Genomic DNA, 21735 nt, shown 5'->3' on the forward strand with positions numbered 1-21735 from the left:
TCTGCTCACTGCAACCTCTGCCTCCCAGGTTCACACCATTCTCCTGCCTCAGCCTCCCGAGTAGCTGGGATTACAGGCACGTGTCACTATGTCTGGCTAATTTTTGTATAGTCTTTTTCAGTAGAGGTGGGTTTCACTGTGTTGGCCAGGCTGGTCTCGAACTCCTGACCTCAAGTGATCTGCTCGCCTCAGCCTCCCAAAGCGCTGGGATTACAGCCATGAGCCATTGCGCCCGGCCTGAGTTTGTAATTTTTAAACCAATCCATGGGAGTTCAGTCTGGTTATTATGATGTATTAATCTTTGTAGATAACAGCAGTGTTTTAAATTTTGTTTTAAGTCACCTTATAAATTTGAACTGTCATAACTCATTGACAAAAAAGAGTGACTAGATGTGAAATGTTCAGATATTTCTATTTTTCTATGTTCTTTTGAAAATTTTTTGGAAAAGTTAAAAAGAATTTCAAATCCATCAATGAAAACATTTTATTGGAATTACCTAATTACTACGGAAGAGATATACATACTTGTAGACTCAGAATTGATGTTTACTTGTATCTTCAGCTCAGTGGAGGTAGAGATGTATACATAGCACAGGTCTGTGTTTCCCACAAGGCTTTTGTGATTAGCTGGTTATTTAAATTACTAATTGACATGCAGAAGTTGAATGCTTGAGAGAAGTGTTTTAGTTTTAGTTTGGTTCTTTTTCAATTAGCTTAAATTATTTAAAGTGAATAAATCTACTGCAGTGATTTAGTTTCTTTTAATAGAATCTCATGGTACAGTATAAATTAGGTCAAGAGAAGTCATTGGATCAGTATAACTACAGACATTGCGTCTAAAGTGAAGAGATATTAGGAAAATTGAAGATTTACTATGACTTACAGATGTTTTGAAACAAAGTAAAAGTTCCTGTCAGAATACACAAAAAGTTCACATTTCTTGGCATGTTAGTAACTAAACATTTCTTTCTGTTGGAATAATTTTTTTGCAGCAAAAATAGAAGTGAATAATATAATACTACACATCGGTAATTCTTCTTGATATAAAATTGCTCTGTTCCTAGGTGAGATGGGTTGAATATAATAATCAAACCTTATAAAAGAAATAAATTCAAACCTAAACACCATTTATTTTTTGAACAATAAGGTGTAAAGTCTCCTGATAATCAGACTAAGTAATTTGTCTAAGTCACACTCAAAGAATTAAGTAACTTGACCGTGATTATGAAATTGTGCCAAGATAAGAGCTTCATTCTCTTTAACATTCCACCCTCTAGGAGATGACAACCATTTGAGACTATGGACCACAACTCATATTTCATTTGAATCTTCCTTATCACACGGCACTATGTGTTTTTCTAAATTAACTAGGATTGTTTTTTTTCCATAGTCCAACTTTAAAACTGCAAACACAAATCTACTTTTGAAAGCACTACAATTCGCCTCTCACTATTCACATTTTCTTTGTAACCAAATGAGGAAAACACTTACCTTGTAGGTTGATGATGGAGCTTAAATGAGACGTTGTTACAAATGCTAGACCTAATGACAAAGAAGTAAAAAATATAATGCCTCAACCACTGGTTTCTCTGTTCCTATTGTTAACCAGTGACTCTGCATGTATATTGTTCCTAGCCCACTCAGACTTTGACCTCCACTTAGAAAGAATACTCTGTGTGTGTGTATTCTTTATTCTATGTGTGTGTACATATATGTATGTGTACATATATTCGTACATATATATGTATATATGAATAAATTTCTTGCATGAGTCTTTTCCTTGAAAAACATTTATTTACTGTATCAGAAGACTTTTGTGGCCGCGTACTTTCCAGCTATTTTTATTTAATTGGATGGTTTATCCCAAACAAGACTTACATGTAAAAATAGCCACCTCTTTTGATTTTTTTTGTCATTTTCTGTCCTCAACAATAAACTACATATGGACAGACCCCATGTGGTACTTGGAATCTGGAAAAAGAAAAAAACAACTGAGACATTGAGGTAGAAATGGATTTAGACAAGGATTTACATGATATTGAGAAAAGTAGAACATTTGAGGAGATTATACATAGACTGAAATGCCAATGAGGTTATTCTTTTGCAGGAAATTACAATTATCGTATCTTTTCCTCTTTTCACTTATTATATTGCCTGAACTATCACCAGTACATTAACAAGAAGCCTCTTAACAAAACAAAAACATCCTTTTAGAATATCACACACTTTCAGTCTCATGCTACTTAGAGCTACCTGCGTGGAGTCAATTCGCTAAGTAATTTTGTGTGATGGGTTCTGTGAGTAGTAAGAAGTATTGGGCCTTAGACTAACATGAAGTTATCTAATGCCTAGTTTATTAAATAATTGAAAAAGATATAATGAGAGGGGTGCTTAAAAGAAAATTAGAGTCAAGGCATGTCTAGTTCAATTTGTTTCTAGTTAGAATTTGTTTTATATTCAAGATATGCAGAGAAGAATAATTTATTTACTCTTCTTTTTTTTTTCTTCCTCGTTGTGCCCTATGTAATATATAGGATTCAGGCACAAATTATATTGTATTTCACCAATAGTATAGGTTAAAAGTTTTGTGCATAAAGTTCAATGGCCATTGTTTCTGTGGCAGATATACTCTAAATTCTATAATACTGAAACACAAACATTTAGATCAGATTTCTAAGTGGAGTCAATTTATATTGGTGTATTTGTGACACACCTGAGTGTCTATAACTTCAACTTTCTATACAATCCATAAGCTACTAGAGCAAAGGGGGGGTCATCTGTTTCAAAGACTCCATAGTTTACTGTCTTCTGTACTTTTCTTTTTATATTTACTCATAGAGTCTGTGTGGTCAGTGCTGAACTGGGAGTAAGGAGAATTGGGATTACTCTATTAATCTTTGTAGATAACAGCAGTGTTTTAAATTTTGTTTTAAGTCACCTTATAAATTTGAACTGTCATAACTCATTGACAAAAAAGAGTGACTAGATGTGAAATGTTCAGATATTTCTATTTTTCTATGTTCTTTTGAAAATTTTTTGGAAAAGTTAAAAAGAATTTCAAATCCATCAATGAAAACATTTTATTGGAATTACCTAAATACTACGGAAGAGATATACATACTTGTAGACTCAGAATTGATGCTTACTTGTATCTTCAGCTCAGTGGAGGTAGAGATGTATACATAGCACAGGTCTGTGTTTCTCACAAGGCTTTATTTTAAAGATTATTTTAATCAAATAATCTTTGATTATTTAATGGTGTGACTTTATAGAAATGATTAACCTCATTGCCCCTAAATTTAATCATCAGTAAAATAAAAGGGTTACATTAGGTAAAGTCTTTCTAGTCCCAAAGTTTTATAAGTTTAAAACCCCAAGAGGTTGTTTAGAAATATTTTTCTAAAGGTAGTAATGTTAAAGATGAAGTAAAAGTTACATATTTAAGACCTCATAGTGCCAAGTTCAACTTTTTATAAATTAGGTAACATTTGATTTTAAACCAAATTATAGTAATTTAAAAGTTTTTATTGATTACTTTTCAGCGTGATTCTGGGTTAGTGATCAGAAGGTGAGCTTTTCAAAAGCTTTCATAGAAGTTCCTCAGTGATTGATATGGCCAGATGACTTCCCCATGGTGTTCCTTCTTTCTGATTTCACTTCTATAACCTCTTCAATCTGAGAAATTGAGATTTTAAGCCATCCAGAAAAAGAATGCTAAATCTGATGTCTATTTGATTTATAAGTCATTATTCATATTATAACTACGTCTTTTACTGTAATATCTCCAAATTAGTGGGATTTTTTTGTTGTTGTTAGTACAAACATTTAAAAAATCTAATTCAATCATTTGAAAGACTCAAAACTGGTATAGGGAGTGTTTCCATTAATGGCCTCAAGGATCAATTTTTCTTTTTCTCTGCAGAATACAAATGTGTTTCAAAGGCCAAGAAAAGTCAGTCTAATGGACATTAAGAGAAAAGTTCACACTCAAAATCTTCAGTCTAACGAGATTTACAATTAAGTTTTTTATTCCATCTGCTTATCATTCTGGTTATTTAATCATTCAAGAGTGAAGACATGCATGTTTCAATCACAATTTTATTTAGAAAGCATTGAGAAATAAAATAACTGAAAGTTAGTGTCAGTTTCTGACAGCTGGTATTTAAATAGGGATAGGAAGAAAACAGGGTGAAAAAAGGTACTGGTGTTTTCAAATTGTTATATTGAGCCAAGAGTTCTTCTAAGACTTGGAGTGATTTCAATTGAGTTGTAATTCAAACTCATGTGGAGCTTACAATGCACCTTCAACAGAGTTTTGCAAAGAGTCTATAGGAACTGTCAGGAGCAGAAAGATTACTTCACAGTAATGACTGTTGAATTGAACTATGCTTTTTGATGTTTTACTTTCTGAATTGAATTGTTGGACAAGATTAATTGCACACAGTGAGAGTTTTAAATGAATGACTATGTAAAGCATTAAGTTTCTCTGTATGCCACTTGGGGAAAAATAGCTGAAAGGTTTAAATGAATAAGTGTGTATTTAATGCACAAAATGCCTGAGCTAATTTTAAAATTCTTTTGCTAACATCCTTATTGAAAATAGAAACCCACTTTATTCATCTGTCTTGGTTATATTGCTCTGGTTGAAGTAATTTAATATTCCTGCTTTCCACTAATCTTCTAGTTCAACAGAAGTAAACAATAGGTTTCATAAATTAAAAATACACTCTTCTGAACATGCTTATAAGATTAAAAAAACAAGGCTGTAAACATTTATGACTGAAACAAACTAGATTGTTCAAATACTGCCATGATGTATCATGTATATCAATATGGCACTGATATCAGTTAGAATGCAAACAAGGTTTTAAATGATGTGCCCATTCATTTCAGCTGGAGAATCCGCTTCACACCATCTGCCTATCAGATGGTTAGGAACCAGGACTGCGTATTAATGCCACATGTTCGATTTTCCTCCTTCTTGTAATGGTTAGATTCATATTGCTAATAGCTGTGCATGAGCACTGTCGATGAAATTTCTGTGACGGTGGAGTGATGAGATATTTATAAGCCGCCTGTCTCTCTGAATAATCAGTAGGAAGAATGCCAGACATAAATAACTTATCAATTCCAGAATATTAATAATAACTACCATTGGCTATAATCTACTGCATGTTTAAAATGGTTTTGTTTAAATGTGAGCAAACTAACACAAACTAATAACAAGTCTATCATATGGAAAGTTTGAATACGTAACATCTCTTGGATATAGCCCATTTTATTTAACTATTTAATTTGAGGAAATGCATTTTATATGGAATGCAATGTAAAAGTAGACAATATATCAAACATTTGGAAGTCATCTTGATGTCTTTGAAACCAAAGATCAAAGATTGGACCTTTCAAGTTAATGAGCAAACAAACAGATCAGAGAAAGAATTTGACAGCAATATGTCTCTTTTATTGATATCTATAATCTACAGTTGTAATCTTCTATTTATAAGTAAGGGTACTAACTTATTTGAAATAAATAAAATGGAGATAGTTTTCCATTTTTTAAAGAGAGTGATCAGGATTGTATAATGGCATTTGAAGAATTTAAAGGCCATTTTAATAAAGGTTGAAAGCAGAAGAAAAACGCTATCTTTAAAAAGGGAAAGAATACTCTAACTAGTAAAAATGCCTGCGTCTCTTCCAAAGATAAATCAATGGGTTGGTTTTAGAATGTAGAATTTAAACTAGTGAAGGGTTTGTATTAATACAGCATGGAGTGAAGATTTAGTGATTTTATGGTAAATCTGATCAATGTAGAGAGCCAAATCCAGTGATTTGATGGAAACCTGATTTTTAGATATCCGTTTGCCAAATGGCTAAATTCTCACCCTATGCTGTTAGGTACTTTTTGTCCTATTTGCACTTTTGCAATTGAACAAAGGTAAAACTAAACATAGAGACATGATGGCTCGTATGAGTTACTTCACAGTATCAATGAGCATTTATGGAGAGGGAGGGCTTGATGTGTGCCCAGGCTATTGCACGTTATTTCACCTTTATTCTTCACAACACACCTGTGAGGTCAGAATTGTTATCCCTCCGTTTAGAGATGAAAATGTTGAAGCATGGGACATTATATAACTCGCTGCGCCATCCCAGATAAGTTTGATGCATCTTGTCCAAAGTTTGCATGGCTCTTTGGGGTGTCTTTCTCCCCCCAACCACTGTATTATACATCTTTCTTATAAGAGAGTGAGTCTAGACTACAAATAACTTCTATACTGGTCACTGATTTAGCAGGAATCTTAAAATACTTTAGTGGAATATCAAAAAGTGAGAATAAAATAAAAGAAATTGACTAGCAAAGATAAAAATTTTTAACAATAGCCCATTTTTAAAAAAATCTATAATTTACTCTGAAGAAGCAGGCATAAGTTTTCATCATAATTCAGATAGTAATATGACAAGCCATGTTTCTAAGTTCTGTGTAAAAATTTACTCATTCTTTTAAATTTGCAAGTGATAGTTTGTCAAGATTCAATAGGAAAGAAAAAGAAATCTAAATACATTGCATCACGTAAGGCAGGTAGTGTATTAACCTAAGTTTGATATACAGTTCTTTTCCTGAAGACCAATTGGAGGCCTAGAAGAGAGAACACAATATATGACTTATTATCTTTCCACTGAAGGAAAACTTTTTTTTTTTTCTTTAAAGTAAACTTTTCTCAATCCATTTTTACTCAGTGGAAAATGATTTTTTTTTTTTTTTTTTAGTTTGTGTTGTTTTGTTCTGTTAGAAAAGGTTTTTAAAGTCCTCATTCCTTTTTTGGAAACTGATGAAGGAATTATAAAGCATCTCTAGCTAATCAAAGTAGTTTAACTTGTGCTCACAGGATTCATTGCCTAGGATCTCAACCTCCTAAAAACATCTGGAAAATGAACTTTAAATATGCGTTAAAGTTTCTCCATTTCTGATGATAAAATTAGATTTAGAATCTTTTAAAATAAAATTTAGACTTCTTTTGACTTCTCAGTTCAGTACATTTTTGTCTTGGTGTAGGAGATACTTTTATGCAATGTGTTTTTATGCAAAACCACAGATTCCTTAGTCCATTTCAGAAATATTCTGTGGATGTGGGCTTGGGGAACGTCACTTCTGTCTTTATCATGCACAGCAGCTGATTGCCTAGTTCTGAGGGAGAAATGGGTTGCTTGAATGAAAAAATGTAAAAGCAGGGTGGGCACAGTGGCTCATGCCTGTAATCCCTGCACTTTGGGAAGCTGAGACGGGTGGATCACCAGAGATCAGGATTTCGAGACCAGCCTGTCTAACATGGTGAAACCCCATCTCTACTAAAAATACCCAAAAAATTAGGCAGACATGGTGGTGGATGCCTATAATCCCAGCTATTCAGGAGGCTGAGGCAGGAGAATTGCTTGAACCCGGAAGGTGGAGGTTTCAGTGAACCGAGATCCCACCACTGCACTCCAGCCTGGGTGACAGAGCGAGAATCTCTCAAAAAAGAAAAGAAAAGAAAAATGTAAAAGCAGTGGTAATTTGTAGTATAAGACAATTCAAAGTGGGATATGGAAGAGCGGGGAGGGTAGCAAAAATTTCCCTGAATCTGAAGACAGGGGAGCAGATCTATGATAAGTGAGGAAAGGAAGGAAAAGGGTGTGGCAAATGTTATGGGTTGCCAGTGTTTACACCAGTGGACAATTCTTGATTACATATAAATGTTGTTATAATTTATATTCTCTAGTTAGTATAGACCAAAGACTTAAGTTATTTTGTGAATTTATTACATGAATTTTTTTTATGTTTTTAAGGCAACTTTGGGAACAACATACAATGGGACCTCTATTTAAGGCTAGTGTATAGATTGTAAGCTATGTTTTTAGAGACAGGAAATTGGAAGGGATTTGAGAATTACATCAGGGATTTGAAAAGACCATTGCAAGGCCAACAGGAAGTGCAATAAATACAGAGTGGGTTGAGGGTGGTGAATCTTTTGTGATCCTCTCCAGCCCTAGGCAAGACATACCTTTGGAGAGTCATGCTTTATATTAAATTAATGAGATTTGTTATTCTTAGTACATACACACTTATTGTAACGTAACAATAATGTTTTAAATTACTTTCCATTGACATTGCCAAAATAACGACCATGTTTCTCCTGTGGCTTTCCATGTAATCTAATTTGATAAGCATTTGTTCATTCAGTGATAATATGTGCCAAGCATTGCAGCAGATGTTTGGGATATATATACTAAGAAAGTATTTCTGCCCTTTTGGTGCTATGACCTAGTCCTACCCTCCTTGGCCCCAGCCCCCAAAAAAGAGCAATAAAGAGTTTAAGAGACTGTTTTTCTCTACTGGAATTGCTTATTAAAATGACCTGTAGAATAGTAAGATTAATCAAAAATATACAGTTGTAGAGGCCTCAAACCAGACCTGATGATTCAGAATCTCAGATGGTAGGGCTGAGCTATTTGCATAGTTTAAAACTCCATGGGTGACTCTGATGCACAGCTAGGGATGGCAAACTCACATACAGCAGGGGTGATGCAAACACAAGCAAGTGGGGTAGATTGGGGAAGGGCAGGTACAGCTCTTTAAAAGAGTAAGCCATGAGCTAATTCTTGAGATGTTGAGAGTTCTTTCCTAGGTAGATAGTGAAGAGTCAGGAACCTGAGCCTCCAGCTCTGAGCACATCATATTTAAGTGATGACATGAAGAAGGCATAGGCAAGTTCGTGGCCAGGGCATAAAGGGCTTTTCTGGAAAGTGAGAATAGAATATGCAAAGACTGACTTAAAAGAAGGAATGACGTCGTTTGCTAGTGAAAAGGAAAGAAGGCCTATGTACCTGGAGCACAGAGAGCAAGGGGGATCTGGAGGAGCGGGGGATACATACAGATAGGCAGAGAACTGAGAATAAAGGGCGCTGACAGCCATGAGAAGCACTGGACTGGATCCTAAGAGCAAGCATGAATGTATATTCAAATCCTCAATTTCAGGCCAGGTGCCGTGGCTCACGCCTATAATCCCAGCTCTTCGGGAAGCCAAGGCAGGTGGATCACTTGAGGTTAGGAATTCGAGACCAGCCCGGCCAACATGGTGAAACCCCGTCTCTACAAAAAATACAAAAATTAGCTAGGCATGGTGATGGGTGCATGTAATCCCAGCTACTCAGGAGGCTGAGACAGAAGAAGAGCTTGAACCCTGGAGGCGGAGGTTAGAGTGAGCAGAGATCACACCATTGCACTCCAGCCTAGGTGACAGAAGGAGACTCTGTCTCAAAAAAAAAAAGGGAAAAAAAAAGAAAAAATCTTCACTTTCATGAGGTTTGGCTGACTATAACATGAATAGTAAGAGATTGGAGATGGGGGACATGGAAGCTATTATATTAAGCAGGACTCTAAGAAAGAAAAGATGGGAACTTGTACTGGTGGGGAGGGGCAGTGGGAATGGAGAAAATTAATTGAATTGGAAAGATACTAAATAATTAAAATTGAGAACCCATCAAACAGCCAGGTGAGTTAGTGAAACTAAAATCAGCAATTATTGCATATGTCATAGCTTTCTTTCTGCTTTCATAAAACTGGGCTAAAAGTAGAATATTAAAAAGGATTGTAGTTAAGTTACAGCATGTAAAAATGTGTTAGTGTGTGTGTGTTTGTGTGTGTCAGTGACACATATATATCTTTTGGACTTTGTATTAGAAATGTAAAACTGGGAAAAGCTGTCATAGAAAAATAAAGGAGTACTATAAATAAATCAGCTAAATAATAAAATCATAAAGAATATTTTTAAAAGTCAAGGGCTAATCCAGTCACCTAAGGACAAATGTGATTATTCTAGCTGAGAGGGCTGTGTCAGGCCACAGATACTCTGCAGAAATTATAGCGAGGCCAAGCCTTTCTTTTTAACAAACTGGAATCAATAGCATGCCTAGTTTTTACTAAACATGATGTGGCAGTCCTCAAATAGTTTGTCTTATTTATCCTTATATTTTTTCTTGGAGATTAGAATGGTTTCACAGGTGAAGAAAATTATATTCAAGAAAATTGGATGGTTGGTCCAAGGCCATATCATGCATAGTCATGGTTCCTAGTACTTAATTTGATTTGGATCTCTCTGATAATAGTGAGTTGTAAGTTTACCTTTATTATTTGAACACTGTGAACAAGTTTTCCCTGCAGCACAAATCCAAGACAAAGACTTTTGAAGTCATAAATTGGAGATGGGTCAACATCAGGTAACCAAGGAAAAATGGGATGTTCACATTGGTGACAAAACAAAATTGAGGAAGAAAGATTTGCTGGAAAACACAAAGAGACTTTTAAGAGAACAGGAAAGAAAATTTTCTGAAACATCTTTGAAGGAAATGAGTAATTGGGGAGAAAATTCAATCATAGGAAGATGAGAGAATCAGTTCAAGTTGCGACTTAAAAGGCAATGAATGTTCAGATCAAACCCAGATGGATTCTTTGAGTTTAGATTAGTGCCTTTTAAGGGGTGATTATCAGTTTTTCATGTAAAGACCCAATCTGAAGGTCTTGTTGCGTTGGGGTGAAAGTTGTCAGGGCCTCTTTGGTCTGATCTGAAGGAAAGGTGAAGTCTTCTTCTAACCTCTAAAAAACCAGCAGAGATTTTCATGGAAAAATACTTCCTTATAATTCCTTGGGCCGTAACTTATTTGCTAGAATAACTAGAAGTGGTGATTAGCGGGGAGGAAAAGGAGGAGAGCGGTGCTCAGGCTCTAATCCACCAGCTGGGAGTGGAAATAAATCACACAGATAAATTCAAACGGCTGGAGCACTGTAGTCAAAAATACTAAAGCGGCCACAGTAAAAAAAATATGGGTGGGGATGGGGATATTTATCTTCTCATAGACTTAAGGTTTTAGAATGAGGAGAGATCATTTATACATTCCAGTGTCTGTCATTTTGCAGATGAGGGACGTCAGCCTGAAGTGAACTGACTTGGCAAAAGTTCACACATTTAAGCAAGACAAACCACTCCCCTGCTCAAAAACCTCTGCTTATTATCTCTCTATATAAATATATCAAGTCAGAACAGCATGGTCTTCATTCTGATCTTCCGAGATCTTGCTCAAACTCTGTTTCTTTTCTTTTTTGTTCTTTTTGTCTTTTTCTTTTCCTTCCTTTTCTTTTCTCTTCCTTTCTTTCTTTTCTTTTTTTGGGACAGAGTCTCACTCTGTCACCCAAGTGTGCTCACAGCTTATTGCAGCCTCAACCTCCCAGGCTCAATTGATTCTCTCACCTCAGCCTCCTGAGTAGCTGGAACTACAGGCACAGGCCAGCATGCCTAGCTACTTTTTGTATTTTTTGTAGAGAGGCGGTTTTATCCTGTTGCCCAGGCTTGTCTCAAACTCCTGGGCTCAAGGGATCCACCTGTCTCTGCCTCCCAAAGTGCTGGGATTATAGGCATGTGCTACGGCACCCAGCTCACACTCTATTTCTAATTTAATGTCTGCCCTACCCCCTGTTCTCTGGATGGATGAAGATGAACTATTCTGGACAAATTTCCTTGGCATAGTGGTTAAAAGCGTCAACTCTGAGGCCAGAGTGTGCTGTTTCAAATCCTGTGCTATGGTTTTCCAATCTGTAAAGTAAGGATAGTAGTGATCAATCACAGAGGGTTATTAAGATGATTAAGCTACTTTTATGTTACTTAAATCAGCCCCTAAATTTCATAACTGGAAGCTAAGTGTTAGCTTTCATTATATTTTATTTTTGAACACCTTGAACGCTGGGAATACCAAGCTGTGTAGCAACACACGGTTCCTGCCATTGAGTAGTTCATGATCTAGTGAGGAAAACAAGTGTCCTAACAGACCATTCCAGTGCAGGGTGGCATGTCCTATAACAGCAGCACAGGTATAAACGTGGGCCAGGCGGAGAAGAACAGACCAGGCATCAAGGCAGCTGGGGGCCACGGAATGGGAAGACTTCTGATGAGTAACTTTTTTCAGGAGGATGAAAAGTCAAGGAAATGTCTATCATAGGGCAAGAAGGTTCCAGGCAAAAGGGAATGGCATGTGTGAAAGCACAGGCTTGAAGAGGCAGGTCATGTATGGGTAATGGTGACATGTGTGATATAGCTAGGGTGTGGATGACAACAAAGAAACTGGGTGAGGAAGTAGGTTTACACTCCTTTGTGAAAGGCCTGGTGGATTCAGTTAACAGTTCAGATTTTTCTTTCCATGTAGGCAGCTACAGGGGATTTTAAGCAGGAAAAGACATATTTAGATTGGTAGATTAGTTTCTTTGAGAGATAACTGTGGCTGAATTTCCACTATTAGCCTTCTACCTGTGAATTGTGTTTCTGTTAATATTTAATTTTGGACTGTAGCAATCAATCTCCCCCTTATATCAATGTTGTTTCATTGTCTAGTTGGGAATGAGTATAAGTTATCAAAGTGTTGCATAAAGGAATCAGATACTCTAATAAATGTTTGTGTGTTTGTTATAGCAAGTACAGGAACTATTAAATGAAAAATCAGAATTTGAATTACCTCATTTTTAATTTATTCTTTTAAGGTCTGACAGCAGCAGCTGCAGCAGCTGCTGCTGCTACCAATGCAGCTATTGCCGAAGCAATGAAGGTGAAAAAAATCAAATTAGAAGCCATGAGCAACTATCATGCCAATAATAACCAACATGGAGCAGACTCTGAAAACGGGGACATGAATTCAAGTGTCGGTAAGTTTTATGTTCGCTGGAACTTATTGTGATCACTTTGCTACCGAATTGCAGTACTTGCTTTTCCAGAACAAAACTGTTGGCTACTCATTCAAAAAGTTGGCACTTTTAGCTTGAAAACACTGTATGTTTGAGGATACCATCTTGCCTCTCTAAAAACTAATGATAATTGTTCATTCTAAAGGAATAATTAGCAACATTATTTTTAATTATAGGATCAACTTTATGTCTGCAACTTCTAAAAACATTCAGCTAACATCTTTTGTAATACAAAGTTTAATCAAGAGAATTCTAAAACATTGAGAGTAGCTAAGGTGACAGAGAAATATGTACAAAGGAAACCCTAGACTTTACTTTTTTATTCTTTTAATCCATTTGATATCAAGTAAGAAACTTACCACCATTGGCAGCAAAACATATAAACTTAGCCCTTTCATATGCTGCCCAGAATACAGATTATGTTGATGATTAATTCTTTCTATAGATAACGGTTATCAATGTCTCTCATTTAAAAAATACGACTTTAATTTTCTTGATTTTTTTTCTTTCCTACCATATGGAGAAAGATGAAAAGTTAACTGTCACTGTCAAACCAAAAGGAACAGTTTTACCTGTGCCAACTATCCATTTGGGTAATTCATTTTGTCAAACACAACTTCAAATATGGGTTAATTTTTGTATTAATGAAATCCTTAGCATCTGGATGTTGTGGGGCAAAACATTTTTTTCTGCTATTGCACTTGTATTGTTTCTCTTTAAAATGCAGTGACCATGCTCAAAATATAATTACTATAGCCAATGTATATTCATGAAGACCCTAATAACTCACGGCCATTCAATTAAATTCTCTTTTCCATGCAGCATTTTCAAAGATTATTTCTTAAATTAATTGTCAGCTCTCTACTTTCAACCCATTAAGACATAGTTAAGGGTATATAAAGGAATACTGTGGATTTTAGTAACAATCATTTTCACAAGAGCTATCTGGAAACATACAGAGACATGAATATTAAGAGTAAAATATATAGACAAAACACAAAATTACTGTTTCAGTGATGCTAAAAGGCAGCTTTTGTAATGTAAAAAGGGAAAAATGCATCTTTTCAGCAGAACTACGTAAGAGAAATTGCAAAGGACCAGCAGTAGTGGATTTGAATGGAGAGTAGGTGTGAGTGCAAGTTCCTAGAAGGATGAAAAGACAAGGAAGAGAGCCAAAAGAGATGGGCCTACAACTGCAGAGGACTAAGGATAATATCTGTGCTTATGTTTGTAACGCTCCTGGAGGGAAGACAGGGAGGGATGAGGATTGTTTCAGTCATGGTTTACACACATATATTTAGACATTTAAAAATTAAAACAGAATTGAAGCAAAATGCAAGAATTATAATTCTGTTTTTAGAACTATTACTTTAAAGTAAAAGCCTTTTACTAGACTGATAAAATGGGGCACTGTTGGACACTTTTTAAAACAAGTAATTAGCCACTTATACATTTTATCTATTATTACAAAACAATCTGGATTGTTTTCAAAATTTTAGAAAAGGAGGCTGTTCATGCAGGCTGTTTTAAGAGTTGGTTTTATGAGAAGGGATTCTTAAAATAGGCAATTTCGCAACATTTAAAGCAAAATACGTTAATTAAAACATGGTATCTCTGTTTGAATTTTCCAGAGCAGAAGTTGGCTTTGGAGAAATCAACAGGCATAAGATAAAAAGAACATGGTTCATAATTAAGCATCAACATATTTTTCATATTTGATAGTACATGACAATATTTGCCTACTAACCAAATTGTAGCTTACTTTAATTATTTTGGTACATAGGCTATCACAATGGCTTAAAAAACAAACAATTTGAATTTTCTTTTGTATTTTAGTTGGAATAAATGACTTTTTTTTCATTAAGGTATGCAGTTGATAGATGTTACTGCTTTTTAGTTTTGACACCCCCATCCAACGCCAAAATGAACCAGGAGCAGAAATTTACTTGAATTTTCCTAGAAACTCTTAATAGTTTGAGATTGTGTTAACATAATATCGGTGTTGCTGCTAGTCCCTAAGGCATTCAGGTCATTTATATTAGATATCTGTAGCTGATTTGGGCAGAAAGATGTTATCATTGTAATTTTCATCCTATTCTCACATGCTGCTGTCCTCTAAGAATTTCCAATTTATAATATGCTTCCAAAACACCTTCTCCCCAGGTATATAACTACAGATCAAGGAAAGTGATTTGGGGAGGGATGTGGTAGTGGGGGAGGTACAAAGCAATGGTGAAGGTGGGGGTTGAGCTGCATCAAAGATCAAAGCGATTCCTGAATTGCAGCTTTAATGGCCACAATCTTCTCTGGTTCTGAGGACAATGCCTGCCTCTTGGTAAGTGTTCAGTAATGACTTGCTCTGTCACTTTGTAAAGTATGTAAACTTTCTGAGCCCAAAACTCCGTATCTGAAGAATGACATAAATAATAGTATCTATATCATGAGAATTAAAATACTTGTCACATTATTTATTACAATGTCTGCTTATCAATTGGTTTGGTCATCAGTCAGGTTGGTAGATTGGGGATTGCTTTTGCTATTATTATTACTATTTCTTCAAATCTGTCCTCCTGGAAATCACCTTCTTCCTTTTTTACCACCATCAACTGCTTGCTTTTCTATTCTCTCTGGTAGCTATTATTTGCTAAGCTGCAGGCCTGTGAGGAGATTTCAGGGCAGCTGTTACATCTTTTAGATTTTGTAGGACATTCAGTATTAGCTCATTCTAGGAATACAAAAATAATCACAACACAGGCCCAGAACTCAGGGGCATACAGTCTATGGATGAGATACGTAGGTAGCAGGCAGTCATAACAGGATGTGCTGAATCCTCCAGGAGAACCAATTACCATGAAGTGGTTAGGAAGCCGTACTGAAGCACATGAATTCTAGAAGGAATTCCAAGAATCTCCAAGGCCTATATTTTAGAATACAGACTGCTCTTGTGAATCTATCAACTGTTGACTCTTTGAAGTAGTGAAACCCTTCAGAGGGGTGCTACTTAAATGATGTATTGTTGCTTCTCAGTCTTGCCCAAATCCGGTGACATTTTTGAAGACAATTTAAGGCTCTTGTTTTCTCCTACACTCATCTAGCTCATAAGTTCTGTTAAACATTTTAGGCTTTTTTTTTTTTTTTGTAGGAGCATTGTTTTTTTCCTTGATTGTAAATGAATCCTTACAGCCCCAGATAGCAGATTATGTTTTTGCTTTGTTTGGTTTGATTTGCTGGGTAAGACGACAGGATAATTTTGTATCACACAGCCCTTCCCGGTTCATAATAGGAACCTTAGAAATTAGCCAGAAAAAGATGTTTAAAGAAAGCTTTGACAATGGTGAATAATTATTTTATTTCCCAATTTTACATGATAACCTTGAACTCATATCTTTCCAACAGAATGATCACTTTAGGAAGAAGTGAGCACCTGAGGATAGATCCGAGTGAGGCATCAGCACACTGAGTAAAATATATGGCCATGTCGCCATTCTCCCTCATCCACAATCAATTGGATTCTTTTAGTTTAATATTTACTTGCTAAGATGAGATGCTAGTCTGCATGGTGATAAACAGTCTGCTCTTGGCATCTGAAGGTGACCTGTCAGTTCATATGGACAAATCTCCTGCTTACTGAAATGTACAAAATAAATCATTAAAGCAGGCAGGTGCTCATTCCCAGATTTAAATCACCATAGATTTATGATTTGAATTAATGCTTCATTTGACCATAGAAATAGATGCTGAGACAAATGATATGCACTGGTTGGGGTTTCCATACTGTAGCCATCCTGATATTGATTACTGAGATGTCTTTGCAATCTCTTGTTTATATCAAGTACTATCTTGTGACAGGTTGGCTGATATGAGCTACATTGCAGATAAGAAGGAAAAATGTCCTGGATTCTTTTTAGTGGCAACACTATCCACAACATACAGGCCAGATAAATTGCTATTTTTTTGCTTTAAGGACTGATCTGCATAACCAGCTTAAAAAATGCTCCTTGGAAATTGGGACTGGGATACTGCAAAGGCAGAATTTAAAACCGGTGAACCCAAGGTCAATCTGATAGTGTCTATAGCTATGTTTTAATCTGTTTATCCTTTTTTTTGGCATTATGCACACTTTTGAGGATACTGAATTAATCACAATCAGTTTAATCTAAATAAAGGAAACTTAATTTTACTTCTAGTTTTTAAATAGTATATAAATATTGACATAGTGAGCATCTCTTAATAGTTTCTATGTTATTTAAATACTTGCTAAACCTAGTATCTTACTCCCTTGCTTAATGACAACAAAGGAAATAACTCTTTAAAGATAAATACATTAAATATTATTCCGAAGTGCAACATTTTGTGGGGTATAATTTACTAAGAGGCAGGAAAAGACTGCATTTTTACTTCTCTTAACATTTTATTTAAGGAAAACACTATGTATACAGTTTAAAAAATACTTGGAGGATTTAAGAGGGACCTTTGCCACTAGCTAATATCTGACTCATAGAACTGGTAAACAGCTATCAACAATAGTAGATTGCTTGCTTAGTAGGAAATGAGTTCATATCTATTCAAAATGTAATCTCAAAACAGATGTCCCAAGAAAATCTCATTGTTTAAACCATAGTCATAACCTTCTAACTGCTATAATTTCTTTAAGGAAGGGAAGTATTTGTAAGACTTTAGTATTTTCTCTTTCTGAACATTGTGGAACATAGGCAAGGGTACGCTAATGCCCTGATCAACAAACCTGAACACATTTCACATGCTCAAAACATATGATCGTTTTTCATTTTCTCAAACTTGTAATCGTTACAAGAATGTAGAAGTTTCAAGTAAAAATAAGGACTTGAGTTTGAGAATAAAGCCGTCATCTTCAAGGATATTTATCACTCCTTACTTCTTCTGTTCCTCAACCGATAAAACGAAACAAATATATGAAAGGAAAAAAAGCCAGGCAGATAAAGAGATAAAATTATCTTCTTCAGCTCACCCTACTCTTATCTTTTCTTTTTAATTTTAACCATTCCTGCAGAAACAAAATAGTTTATGCTGGAGTCATTTCCTTTCTTCTAACACGTGTGTCTATTTGGAAGGAAAAGATTAATTTTATGATTTCAGGAAAAAGTCTTGGAGACCTTGAGAAAGCAAATAAAAGGAAACTGAGAACGCAGGCCACCAAGCAGAGCTCTGCAATTGCACATTGGATTCTCTGCCTTGGCAATGTTAATGAACCTCAAATCCTTCCTATAATTAGATGAGGGAATTGCTTATATTTTCAAACAGATGATGCTGCTATAATGAAACGATTGACAGGGAATTTAAGAGTGTCTACAGTAGTCATTTGGTTTCTGTTATAAAAAAAAAAGTTTAAAAAGAAGATTGGCTTTAGACATAGGTCCTGAGAGAGGTAGTAATTTACATAGCATGCTATGACAGGTGTCTTTGTATAGTAAGGAAATAAAATGGAAGACTAGAGAAATGATGGGCAGGTATAGCAATTTTTTCAGGGAGGGGGTGTCCTATGCTTATTCTGCTTAGGTTCTTTAAAAGGGGCCGAGACTCAAGAGATGGATCCGGATTGAGTGCACAGCTGTAACTGCTGATGAGCTAATTGCTCCTTATCTCTCAGCCCCATTCATCTTCATTTTTTACCAATTACTGAGAATTATCTGTGTTCTCAGTTGGATATGAGAGTTAATCCTTTTTGGTTAAGCTGGCAGTACTGTGAGCAGATTCCAAATCGGAGGGTGAAAAAGCCAAAGCAAGCTTGCTCTAAAAATGTCTCCAGTTCAATTACAGTATCACTGATTCACAAGAAATTCACTATTGTTTAACAGATTAAATGTAAAAAGTTTTTTGTTTGTTTGTTTGTTTTGGTAACTAGAATGTTTTTCTGCCTAACAATGATTTTTAAGGTCTTTCTTCCTGCCTGATGAGTAAAACCTAACAGTATTAACAGCCAGAGTCTTGTAAACATGGAAACATATGCAAGACTACTCTAAAAGTTCAGAAAGATTCTGACACATGGAATGAGAAATATTTCAGAACTGATAGCTGTCAATTAATATATAAGTAGTTTAAATTAATGAATTTGCTCTCTGTAGCTTCACATATGGTCAAGAAAGCATGTTCAAATATAAATCTTTTCACAATGTCCCATTAGTGGATATTTTAATGGAAGACCACATAAGCATCTCTTAAAAGCTATAGGAACCGCCATGGTTTGTAATTCAATTGATTGGGAATAGGCCATATGGTTAATATCATCCCCTATGCAAAAGATATCTTCATATCCTGAAATTTTTACACAAAATTGCTTACCCCAATAATAAAAGACAAAAAATGTACTAAGCTACTATTCCATCAATTTAAATGCATTTTTAAATATTTACTATTTATGGCAATTTTTCTTCATTATGTATTTTAAACAAGATAGAGAATTACCAGTTTGATAATGATTAGGAATGTTGTTATTAAAACAGTATGTGCACTTCATTTTCAACAGCTTTGAATTAGAGTCTAATGTGAAAATCTAAAGGATAAATGGCTAATATAATACAAGATTATCAAAACATCATTGTGTAAAATATGAATATGTTATTGTGTGACCAAGTAAGTCCTTCTAGACACAGCCACAAACTCAGGTAGGACAGCAGAGAGCAAAATAAGTCAGAAGATGTAGCTTCCAGTAATAATGTAGTTAATAAATAACTTAGCTACTTAGGTAAGTCACTTAACTGCTCATCTTTTTTATTTAATAAATAAGGAATTTTTGCCTAGTTTCTCTGTTGGCTCTAAAATTCTTTGATCTTTGAAACCTCAGTAAAAGATAAAGGGCATGAAGATATTTTTGACAGTAATTTTTAAAATAAAAAATCAGAAGTAACCACATGTTCCAAAACAAGGCATCCTTAAATATACTATAACATCTATTTACATATCATGCAAGCATTATATGATGGATAAGTGTTGACAATATTTATTTTGAATATAAAAAAAGGATGATACCACTTTTTCTACCTTGGTACTATGTATCCTTTTCATTAGAGTTTGGAAGGGGCTAAACAAGAGTTAACATTGCTATGTTATTGTGGAAAAATTATGAATATCAAAAACAAATATAGCTTAAATTATATTATTTTAAAATGGCATATGAGTATATTAATAACTGATCATTTTATGAAGCTCTTTTTCATTATTTTCTAGAAATTGGATAGCATTATTCTGCATTTTCTCTCATAATTTGTTTTTGACCTTTATTGTTCATGTAAAGGAATAGAAACATTAATGATGGCAACAGGTGACTGTGGAAAAATACATTTTTATATTAAAAAATCATTTTTCACCTCGAAATATTTGAACACATATTCTTAAATCCATTTCTATATGTAATAAAATCATTAGAGCATGATTTATAACATGTACTAGTTTCCTATATGAACTATTAAATGTATTTTTGATGCAGATAAGCAGAAGGCAGATAATATTTTTATTTTTTAATGTGATGTCTGTTCCACTTCATGAAAACTTTTTTTTACTTATATGGACAGTTGGAGAATATAATTCAAAAATATTATGCAATGTTTTTGTTTTGATTTCAACGTTGCTATTTCTAACTAATGACTAGATAATGGAGTAAACCTGTTAATTCAAGCATATCATATTAAGAAATATAAGTTAAATGATTATATTTGACACTGTATCCTCATGTAATTATAAAATATAAGGATGTATATAGGATGTATCCTAATGAATATGTTATGTGGTAGACTCCATTACATTCCAGGAGGATGAATATGTTTTTATCAAGGAAAGTCCTGGAACTGGTCATTATCAACCTACAAAAACATGCTATACTGTTTATGTAAAGTTTATAAAGAAAGTAAAAAGAAATCAAATATTTCAGTATAAAATAACCCCAGGTCATATTCAATTTGTATAAGATCAGACAACTCTTATTTTCTTCATTAATATGATACTCAATTGTTTTATATTTGAACTTCATATGATTTATGATGAGGGATTAAAATAAATATTTAACTTTGTGTTTTATAAAATATAATGTTTGCTAATACATATTTTTAAACATCTCATAATGTCTTGATATTAAAAATATATGTTTAGAGATTTTACTAGGGTGTTTGTGGTCCAATATTGTTTTGAATGTGTGCACACAAGCTTATAACTCTGAGCCCAATGCACCTGTCACCAGACCTAGTATTTCACATTCACGTGACTGTGATTCATCTCTCAATTGTACAAATATTCCCAAATTATACAAAACCATTTGTATGAATCATGACATGTCAAATCTAATATAAAATAGTGAAACTAAGCGATAATAAATAAATAATATAGTAGTTGACATAAATGTCTAAAACTGTCAATTCACTTAAGGTGAAATAATGTAGCACACATAGTTTTGCATGCTCTTTATGCCCCATCCCCCCTAAATGAACCCAGATAATTTGGAAGATAGGAAAGAATGGAGGATTTAAATATGGTTTTCTTTAACAGCAGGTCATAATGGAAACACAGACCCTTACATTCAGTGCAGAGAGAATTACCAGTTTGATAATGATTAGGAATGTTGTTATTAAAACAGTATGTGCAGTTCATTTTCAACAGTTTTGAATTAGAGTCTGCACTAATGAAACAGATACGGTTTCCTTCACAAAGGGCAGATCTGTTAGTTAATATCGCTGCAGCAGTGCCTCGCAGACCATGCCTTTAGCTCTATTTGTATTTCACAGCATGATAAGCAAAGAGTGTTGATTTTCAAGGATCCTGCTGATGAAAGGTAATGGCATTATTACATCTTTATCTCAAAAGCAGAACTGAGTGGTAAATGATTTTTTTTCTATGTTGCACAAAAGATTTCTTGGTTAGAAAGCCTTTTTTATTTCTTTACATCGTTTTAGTCTTGGAAATGATATGTTATTATTTAATGTCTGCACAGCAAGCTTGAAAGCACC

The 21735-nt window shown here is 34.6% G+C and overlaps 1 protein-coding gene across 8 annotated transcripts in view; it reads left to right on the forward strand.

Annotated features, from left to right (window-relative positions):
• The window catches only part of DACH1 (dachshund family transcription factor 1), a 486527-nt gene that overhangs the window by 279119 nt on the left and 185673 nt on the right, over positions 1–21735 (forward strand). For 7 of the 8 annotated variants that reach the window (XM_055244568.2, XM_055244566.2, XM_063618777.1 and 4 more), the window contains one exon: positions 12563–12724. The exons of the other annotated variant lie outside the window; for it this stretch is intronic. In XM_055244568.2, the coding sequence (XP_055100543.2) occupies positions 12563–12724 (162 nt within the window). The remainder of the gene's footprint in view (positions 1–12562; positions 12725–21735) is intronic. 8 annotated transcript variants of the gene reach the window in all.

This window comes from Symphalangus syndactylus, chromosome 15, assembly GCF_028878055.3.
Source record: "Symphalangus syndactylus isolate Jambi chromosome 15, NHGRI_mSymSyn1-v2.1_pri, whole genome shotgun sequence".
Taxonomy (NCBI): domain Eukaryota; kingdom Metazoa; phylum Chordata; class Mammalia; order Primates; family Hylobatidae; genus Symphalangus; species Symphalangus syndactylus.